At 43.8% G+C, this 10,324-nt stretch overlaps 1 protein-coding gene across 1 annotated transcript in view; it reads left to right on the top strand.

The window, feature by feature from the left end:
- Window positions 1–3,977, top strand: part of MKNK2 (MAPK interacting serine/threonine kinase 2) — a 29,999-nt gene extending 26,022 nt beyond the window's left edge. The window contains exons 11-14 of the mRNA XM_086947178.1: window positions 1,073–1,267; window positions 1,361–1,525; window positions 2,142–2,185; window positions 2,902–3,977. Of these exons, the coding sequence (XP_086803304.1) occupies window positions 1,073–1,267; window positions 1,361–1,525; window positions 2,142–2,185; window positions 2,902–3,142 (645 nt within the window). The 3' untranslated portion in view covers window positions 3,143–3,977. The remainder of the gene's footprint in view (window positions 1–1,072; window positions 1,268–1,360; window positions 1,526–2,141; window positions 2,186–2,901) is intronic.
- The last annotated feature ends 6,347 nt before the right edge of the window (window positions 3,978–10,324 follow it).

The following is a 10,324-nucleotide window of genomic DNA, read 5'->3' on the forward strand; positions in this document are numbered from 1 at the left end:
GCAGAAATCTACCTGGGCAGGTTTTCTCTGGCAGCCAACCAAGTGTTTTGCAACCCTGGGAGGGGCTTGCTACAGTTCTTGGCTCCAAGCCATCCTTCTAAAAGTACTGTGAATAGCTGTGAGGCCTTTAGCTTTTCCGCCTGTTTCCCTTCTCGGAAAGGAATGTATTTTCCTAGAAGTGTGAGGACATAGTGCTGAAATACTTGGCTACATATCAAAAAGGTGGAAGGAAAAAAAAATGAAAACAAAGTTTCTGCACAGACAGAAACACGCTTCCCATTGGGCCACAGGGCCATTAGGAGCAGATGGTGGGTAACCGCCCCTCTAAGCCTAATACACTGTATGTTGTACCAGACATTTCGATACCCAGCTAAGTTACTGATGCCAGTGACTACACATTCCACAGGCCCCTATTACTCGCCCAGAAGGCAGTCCGCCCGCGCTAATGGCTTGGGTCCAAGTTGCTGCAGCGAGAAAGCCTTGTTTATGGGAATATCACTGTGCAATGTTATGAACGCTTCAGTTTTATATATATATACTGTCAATCTACTTGCTGCGTTGAAGAGGCACTAGGTTAAGAGACTCGCACAGTGCTGTATAGCTATGCCCAGTTGGGGAGTTGTGTAGGACCTGCTGGGTTAGTCAAAGCTGTGCTGTTTTTATGGTTGTATGTGTGCCATCCTGTGTTGAAAACCATACTTCAGTGAAGTCAAACTTTATTTAACCACGTTGTAGTGAAGATCTGTCCTTTTAAAGGGGGCCAGCTATTCTAGAAAGCCGTTTGTTGGCAAGTTAGTCTATATTATGGAATTCTATCTTGCTGTGAAGGCCGGACTCCAACCTCTGTTGACATCTATCCAGAGAAAAGCTTTCAAATCAACCACTATATTGCTTCAAGCAGCAAAACCATTCTTGCAGGTAAGTAACTTATTTCTATGGCGGAGTCACGCCCTCCACAAATGCCATGCTGTATGGTAACCGGCTATATCTGTACTTTAGTGTTTGGCCTTTTGTTCTTCTGTGACATACATGCTTGCCAGCTCACAGTCCCACTTTTGTTTCTTTACTACAGTGTGGATCTGCGGAGTACATGGCTCCAGAGGTGGTGGAAGCGTTCAGCGAGGAGGCGTCCATCTATGACAAGCGGTGTGACCTGTGGAGTCTGGGTGTCATCCTCTACATCATGCTGAGTGGCTACCCACCCTTCGTTGGTCACTGTGGCAGTGACTGTGGCTGGGACCGTGGAGAGGCATGCCATACCTGCCAGGTAGGGGCACATGGGACTGGTTGGCATGTGCGGTGGGTGCGTCTATCTCTCGGGTGTCTAACTCTGATGTCCTGTCTTAAATTCTATTTGCAGAACATGCTGTTTGAGAGTATTCAAGAAGGAAAGTACGAATTTCCTGACAAGGACTGGGCCCACATTTCCTTCGGCGCCAAAGACCTCATTTCCAAGCTGCTTCTCAGAGATGCCAAGAAACGTCTCAGTGCTGCCCAAGTGCTGCAGCACCCTTGGGTGCAGGGGGTGAGTCATCTATACTTCCTGCCTTGTCTTGATGTTGGGAGGGAGCTGCAAGTGTATAAACGAAGACTCTTGTTACTAAGAGTGCTGCATGTGCCCAGTTCAGATAATGGGGCAGGTTATCTCTTGTCAACCTAAAATGTGTTCTTGTAGCAGAACATTAATTAGCCTCCTGCAATTTGCATTAAGTATTTCACTTAGATGCAAGAGGATGGAGTGATCTGTTTAGAATTTAGTTTGTGGTTTTGTTTTTATACCTCCCACCGTTCGAAAATGACCTCTTTGGTTTAGACGGGGTCTATCTGTGGGACCAGTGGTGTAGGCTAGATGTAGTGGATATAGCTTACTGGAGTGGCTTTGATGTCCGGTGTGTCTGTGGGTGGGAAGGGGTCGGGGATTGGGTCGCAAGTTTTCAAGGACAACCACCTGCCTCTATTTAGCATTTATTTACTTAGCAAAAGAATTGTAAGGTTTATCTGAACACAAAATATGATAGTTGCAACTAAATCACTACCATCCTCACAATATCTGGCACACCGAATGAAGCAGTAGGACACGAGTAGAGATTCTTGATGGAGGTGTACCTTGAATCTAACTGAAGTCTCTTTTTATGTTGCAGTGTGCTCCAGATAACACACTCCCAACACCCATCATCTTACAAAGGTAGGTGCTCTGCCTCAGCAGTAACATACCTTCGTTTTTTCTATGTTACTCAAATAAATAATCACCTGGCCTGTAAGCAGTAAGGAAAAGTAATCTTTTTGGCACTACCTCTAATGCGCTTAGCGACAGTCATGTTTTGAGGAACATCTTTAACAAATCTCAGTGCATAATGAATCCAACAAAAAGACTTGTTATCCTCCCAACAACATCTCATGGTTTACTCACTTCTTTAGACAAAAATTGTTGAAATGTCAAGAGGACATTTCCAACAACCCTGAGTAGTCTTCATGGCACTCCACAAAAACTGAATGCAGTGTAAAGTTACTTTTATCAAGTTAGCATAGTACCAAGTTACTTGCCCACATTTTCCCAATATTAAACATTCATTCATTTACAGGACCCTGACTCCACACACTGTTGTGGTGGCGTAGAAAGGATTGGCGCGGCTTATTGTTCTGCATTCCAATAGTTGCAGGCTTGGCTAATAACCACCATGCTTTTTAATTTACTTTCCCATTGTGCATCAGAAGAATGAATCTGGTTATGTTTTGTAAAAGTTCAAAATAAATTAGGGTTGTGGACACTTACAGTAAATTTTACCATTCTTATAGATGGCTTAATATTGTACATTTGTTGCATTATAAGCGTGCGCTCATATTTTGACCATTTTTGCTTGTCATTCTAAAACAGGTTTACACTTTTGTCTCTTTCTTTAGGAACAGCAGTGCCAAAGAGCTCACCTCCTTTGCTGCAGAAGCCATGGCAGTGAATCGCCAGCTGACCCAACACCAGGAGGATGAGGAGGAGGAAGAGGAGAACCGACCAATCGTCATTAAAGCTACCTCATGTTCCATGCGACTGTCCCCGCCATCCGAATCCAAATTGGCCAAGCGGAGACAGAAGACCTTGTCCGGGGCTGGCAGCCCATCACCCGGCGCAATGGTCGACAGCATGTAAAATCGCACTTTCTTTCCTACTCCCCCTGTCGCTGTCTGTTGTATGTATGTTAAGGGTCTCGGCCCTACCCCTTATTTCTTTCGCTAATCATGTTGGTGCCGATTGCTGGGTCAGTATTTCCTTTCACTGGCTGGTTTCCAAATATTATTGATCCATGCATCTCGGCAAGTCCCCTAACTCTCTTTTTAAAAGAAGGTTTTTATTTTATGATATTGAGAAAAAATTGAACTTGAAGAAAATCCTGCTTTATCTCATGGACATGAAGGGGCAGTCAGTAACTGAACTTCATGGGGGGGTTTTGTACTCAAAAAAAGACTATTTTTATAAAAAATAACAATTGCTTTAGTATTTTCTGCTCCCGTCAAACTGTGAAAGACTTTTGGTCATATTTTCAAAACTGGGTGCGTCGGGAGGGGAATGGATAAAATCCATAGAGGGTTGGGGGTTACAGAGAGAAATGTAGCAATTTTGTGTATTACCAGTATTGTCACTGCTGGTTGTTGCAAACTTGGGGTGCGAATGGTCATTATTTTATGCTAAAAAAAACACAAAAAATTAACATAAAAAAAATCATTCCAAAAAAATTCCACGTGGAAAAAAATACAAAAAAAAAAAAATTCTACACATTTTCTAAGACCAGATTGTTTATGGGAGTGTTCAACCTATGTTCATATGGTTGGGGTCATTAGAGATTTTCATGATAACTGCGTAAATGATTTTCATTTACATGTATAATTTTATCGCATGAATAATCTCATGATGACATCAGTCCTCCTTAACCTGCATTGGACATTTTACTTGGATCATGTCTGATAAAAAAACACTTTCTCCTTAAGACGTGATTCATATTCCTTCTGCTCTTGAGTGAAGAGTCGCAAAAACATGTTCCAAGTTGGCATTTAGAGCTAGGTAAGCAAGAGAGACCGCGGAAGTGGAAATTGCATGGGATCAGAAGTCCATGTTTGACTGAGCTAGCTCGATGCGGGAGTTTTATACTCCTGTTTCAGGTGTTTTTTTCCCACCAAGGCCACACTGTTTTAGATGTGGTTGATTCTATGAATCTCCGGGAATGTAATTACAAATGTTGGTTCTCCACAGTTGGATGATCAGACAGACCTCAGGGGTGAGGTTTGGGAATCTGTCCAACTTCCACCTGTCCAAAAGAGTTGAAGAATTGTTCATAGTTCACTCTTCTTTTTGTAAGATAGCTCTGCCATGTACTTGGCATCTTGAAGTTAAGGATGGAAATGACAATATTTGGAGATGGGAGGTACTGCAAAGTGGGGGGGGTTTATAGACCAGCAGGGAGTTTGTGCACGCCAAACCGTCAACCATAGTCAAGAACGCCTCCCGCTTTCAGATCGAGTCTTGTACCGTTGCCACACAGTCTGGACACATGCAATGTGCTACACTAGGATTGTAATCGACTCTTAGTATTTAGTCAGATTCCACTGATGGTGTCAGCAGAGGCCTTTGACGTTCGGGAAGTTCAGAAGGATGTGGCAAGGAACCAGGAGCGGTCCTTGCAGGTAAGAGTGGGGGGACTTGACAGACGACAACGGAAAATTAAATATTTATTTAATTTTTCCTCGTCTGTCGAGCCCGTCACACACGACACACCCGACCGTCACACCCGACCTCTCTTACCTGCACGGGCTGCTTCTGCCGGGAATGGCAGCCATCTCCCCTCCCTCCACCCCGCCCCTAAATTTTTCAATGTGAACCGCTTGCTGTGCAGTATCCAGCAAGTTAGTGCTTTGGTCCAGAAGTGTATCTTAACATTGAAACAATTTAACAACAACTTTAAGCTACAGGCTTCATTTGGCCTGGTGGCTTTTGAGACTAGTAGGATGGCAGCTTTTTGCTGTTGCCAAATGAGAGCACACCCAGATCAATTGACTGGACGGTCTAATCCCCATGTTCTTTTTCTGCCATTCAGCACTCGGCGAAATTTGTTTTGCTTGGGTTTCAGTATGAATGGTACATTGGACTGAATGTAAAAGCCCCAAAACCCCCCCACCGCCCCCCCTTCCCGCTGCACGATTGTGCAACCTGGCGCCTAGTTTGAGAAGTGTTGAATCCACGTTCAGTGGTGCTGAAAGGTCCTACATTTTTTAGGATTTTTCTTAGTTTTGATTGTTCTCTTTTAAAAAGTGAAAGCTTGGCAGAAGGGATTGTGTCAGTGAAACACTGGAATCCCGGCCCATTAACCCACCGGTATGCGTGCACCGTTTCACTGCCCCCAATCTCCACAATTCAAGTGGCAAAGCAGGACGGGGACTAGCCAAAGCCTAGGGAAGTCCAGGTTTTAGAAGAACCTGATGTTGACCGGTTTGAATTGAGCAGTATGGTGGTGGTTCTGAGACAGGCATGTCCCCAGGTGGACTTTCTTAGGCAATTCCAGAGAGCAGAATAGAGCAAAACATTTATGACAAGACTCCTTGCAGTCAAACACTTGTGTTGGGCTGGGCCATGATAATTGTGCATCCCTTCCTCAGCCTTGATTCCTGGTGTTTCTGGAGCAATCTCCTCTGTCTTCATAAACCTAGTGCTACCTAGCAGAGTATTGGGCGGAGTGCACACGGTGTGGGGATACATTTGACCCCCGATAAAGTGCCATTCCTGCACCTTCTGCACATCTAGATTGGTGTGGACCTTATGCAAGCTGTGTTCATCTATTGAGAACACTTTATCACACCAGGAATATTTTAGATCTACAAACCTAGCGATAATAAATAACATTTAAAAAATACACAGAGGTACCCAAATTAGTTACCACTGCATTTTTTTTCTGCTTTGTGTTTATTGCTGGATGAAAAAATGAGGCGGGAGAAAGTGCTGTGCAATATTGGGGGAGGAGGGACTTCACCCTGGGACTGGTAAACCTCAGGCTGCAATAATCATGCCAGTCGCACCTTACAAGCACCACAGTTAAAAGCAGCAAACTCTGCCTTCTGGTGTGCTTCTGAAGAAGCAGTTGTAACTTTATTATATCTTTTTACTCTTCCGTGAAGGTTTCTTAACGTTTTCAGTAAAAATGAAAACGATAACATTCTTAAAAAAAAAAAAATGGGGCCAGTGTTCTATTTGGTTTTTGTATTTTTTTTTCATAATGACTTGGATCTTTTGGACAGACAAGATTTGTTCTAATTTCCAACTACACGCAACGGTGAAAGTTCCTCCCACCACACTCGATTATGCGTTCCTTAGAATGTATGGTGTGGGCCCAAAGGCTCATGATGGTTCGGCAATAGACAAAAATGAATTTTCGAGAACTGCATATATTTGTACCACTGAATAAAGATGCCCATCCTCAGTGACCACCAAAGCGCCCAACAAATGTATTTGCTAGTACAAAATTGTACCCAATCAAACATTGGTAGATTTCTTTCCTCCTCTTTTTTTTTGGTAAACTCACTTGTGAAGAGAGTGGTCATTTGGCAGATAGCAGTAGAAATTTCTCAGATTTGGAGAGACTTAGTGCAACAACAACTCGTACGGACAATGGTGCAATCCACTCCTACTAATTGGTCAGAAAGGCGCCCTCTGTTGGCGGACTTGTGCCTTGAAGTGCATCCATTTGCCGGACTTGAGGTTTTCACCTAATTCATTTTAAAGATAATACGTAGCCGCCTCATACGTTTAGGGCGCTCTGTAGCCTGCAAATCTCTAAAGCTGAGATATGGCCGTCTTTTCCTCTTTTCACGATGACAGGTGGGCAACCCTATGTTTTATTTAGATTGTGTTTTAAGTCTCACACACCCAACCTCTCCCCTTTCTGCGTAACTTCCCAATACAAATTAAAAAGGTTCTGGTCTGCAAAGACATCTCCCAGTTTTCTGATAAGCTAGTTTGCTCTACACTTTTGCGCACAATTTCTCCCTCTTGTGGGGACAGGGAACAGGGCATGTGTATTGTACTGGGGGTTGTCATGACTGGACCCCACTTGGGTTGTTTCCACTGCGCGTTACATTGTTGCTCTTGTTTGAAGATGTGCTCTCCCTTATGAGACTTTTATATATCTTCTTTCGGGGGGGTTAGGGGGGGGGGGGGCTATTGGTAAATTTTGCAGGGATGAGGAGCATCTGAAAACTAAACAGCTGCTTCTTTCACCAAGTGTACCTTTGGTTCTCAAACAGCTGTTGACTTGCTCAGGATCCATTTTTGCACTCTTTTCCTGCGATACGTCACTGCAAACGAGCAATGTTTTTTCCATTCTGTTTAATATATCTTTGCATTCTGAGAACTGTCGTTTATGTTACGGTAATTTGAAGCAATTGGAGATGTCTAAAGATGTGCAAATAGAAAAGTACAAGACTGAAAAAGTGGCATCCCGGTGACATGGAGTCTTATGGCAATTCGAGACATGCTGCTTACAGTGGAAGAGATGTTTTCAGATATTCATAATGTTCACAGAATCATTGCAAGATGCTTTTCATGTAAAGAAAGATCAATCCCCTGATACTTTCTCTCTTACTGTAAATCGCTGCCAGAGCCTTGGTTACACGCCTGGCTAATGTTTGTGGCCAGAGGAGGACAGTTGCACTCAAATCACCTCCCCATGTAGTTTTTCTCACATGTACCCAACATGACTATTGTGCAGGGCATGTGGGAAGGACATTTTACGCACAATAGGAAGTTGCCCATATCTAAGCTCTTATTAACCGGTTCCTTTATGTGGCTTGGCTACTTGGAAGGAATCCTGTCGACTGCAGTCGATTCTGACCAGCGTTTCCCTTTTGAAGCAGACATATATTTGGAGAATTGATCCATCTCTCTTTTTGTGGCTGCCAGGTTTTGTTGATCAACATTGTTGAATTTAGAGAGGAGTTAAAATCAGACTTGTCCCACTGTTACACTAGCCTGCCTAAGCTGTTCTTAGTTTTAGTCTCGGACAAAAACAAAATTGCAGGCAGGTTTCGGCACCAGCATTATCCCGAAGGTGAAAACCTAAGAAAAATGTTCTTGAAGAGCCAGAGCCCCCCTTTCGCAGTCTTGTATGTAAATGTCAAACGTGCAAATTGAGCTATAAAGTGACCTTGGCACCAGGTGGTGCTTGAAGAACCATAAATACTTGAATAGGTTTTTGAAGGTGGGGCATTATAATTGCAGCAATAAGCCACAGTGTTAGTCCAGTATGATTTCATTAACTGAAGGGACATTATTCCTTGAAATTAGTGCCTCCATGTGATTGAACGCTTGGGAGCCATATAATTATATTTTTGGCAGGAGATTTTATTCAGGTCTGTGCAGGTAAATTTTGGCACGAAAGGTGTTGTGGTTGCACGGCAAGAAGCATGTGTCGGCGGCAGATAGCCTCTGCCCATGAAAGCGTAAGTGGTCTTTTCTGCCTTGTTATAGCAATGACACAGACTGACACACATGATGGGCACTTGCATATATTTCCATTATGGTGCAGAAAAAAAACAGATGTGAACAACCCATAAACAAGAGGTAACACCCTTGTGGTGTTCTGGCACTGTCTCCAGTGCACCTGGAGCTGTGAGCTCACCGCCCTGAGGTTTAGCATCTATTGGTGGTGTGTATTCTGAAGTCTGACATGATGCAGGCAAATGGGATGTTAAAATAGTTGATTTGCTCAGTGGCCTAATATTAGCCTCTGGCGGCCCCCGTGGTGTGGAGGGCCCTGGGCTTCAGAGGGTCCCCTTCTGGCACTGGGCATGGGGGCCTGAGAGCTTGCGTGGGGAGCCTCCATGTACTTTGCGGGGGCTCCCCTCAAGTTTTGTTGTGCCATTGGCTGTGTGTTTCCACAGCTGCAGTACATTTCTGTGCTCATGCGGCTGTGATGAAGAATGGCGAGAGAACATGTATGTCAGGTTAAAAGGGAGGGGGAGGGGAATGACCTTGGCTGGGAATGTACCCATTGTATTTTGGAAAGTAATCAACACCTGGTAGCCACAAACTGTTGTTTATTGTTGACAATCTGATAAGATCTCCTATCAAGGTCTGTCTTTGGAAGGATAGAGAATGGGCTTCTGCGTTCCTTGCCAAATTTGGTTTACGGCAATCCTTTTTGGTTTACTTTTGTAAAAATAAGGTCGACTATTGAGTTGAGGGGGACAGTGAGTCAAAGTGCATGTAGCAAGCAGGAGCTACTGGACGAAAGTGAATGCGATCATTCTTAGATGGCTTAAGGACATGCGCACCTCAAACACCACCACAAAAGCAAGTTACAAGATGTAGTTACAGTCTTAATCTCCAGATACTGATTGTATGTGAAATGTAGCCCCTAACCACTTTTGAAGAAGCCCTCCCTGGGGAAATGCATACTACCCATGCACGTGCTTTTCTGTTTAATTTAGGACTTGAGTTGCCAGGCCTATCGCGCCGAGTGCCTTTCTACAGCACTTGAGCTCAGATCTAGTTAGAGCTCGACAGTATGTTAAGTTTAGTCTCTATCTGACAGACCCTAAAGGTATATGATATCGGGAGGGCGAATCACCTGCCACAGACAGGTGGGCCTATAGGAACTCTGGGATCTTTTACAAACAGCTGGTATTAGAGCTGTGGCTAGTTCTGCCCAGACTTAATAGCATTGGAAGGCACCGCCTGCCCCTCAAAACACTTGAGACTCCCCCTTTTCACCAAAAAGTACATACCAATCACAAAGCGCTTTATCACCATGGCGGGGTTTTTAATACTATATAAATGCACTTAACATACTATGGGTTCTTTGGCAAGTCCAGCTGGCATGTCGGTGTCTAAATTTCCATAGAGCCCAGTTCGCCTCTTGAATTTTGGTTGTTTAATTTGTGGTAAAAGCACATTGTTGCCATAAATTCCTTGTAAATGTGTTTTTTGTTGACTGGGAAATGCTAGCTAGCTAGCCACCAACTGTGATTACATCTGTTGGTAAAAATGATGCACTAAGTTTGGTTTGAGATCTTCAGATCGAAGGAAAATTCCATGAACAAGCTATAAAAATGCAAGCTACGGTCTAGCCAGCGCTTCCATTGTTGTGGGCACACATAGGTGATTGCATGTTGTTGCCTGCATTTGCCATTAAAGACAAGAGTAACATGAAAGAATAAATATTAACGTTGGTGACCATCAAAATTAATGTTTTTCGCTCTATGTCTCACATATTCCCTTCAGACGGGCAGGGGGAAGGGTGTGTCCTAAGGTTTACATTGCAATGTCGGTTTTTTTCTCTCTCCAATG

Source organism: Lissotriton vulgaris, chromosome 12 (assembly GCF_964263255.1).
Source record: "Lissotriton vulgaris chromosome 12, aLisVul1.2, whole genome shotgun sequence".
Classification (NCBI taxonomy): domain Eukaryota; kingdom Metazoa; phylum Chordata; class Amphibia; order Caudata; family Salamandridae; genus Lissotriton; species Lissotriton vulgaris.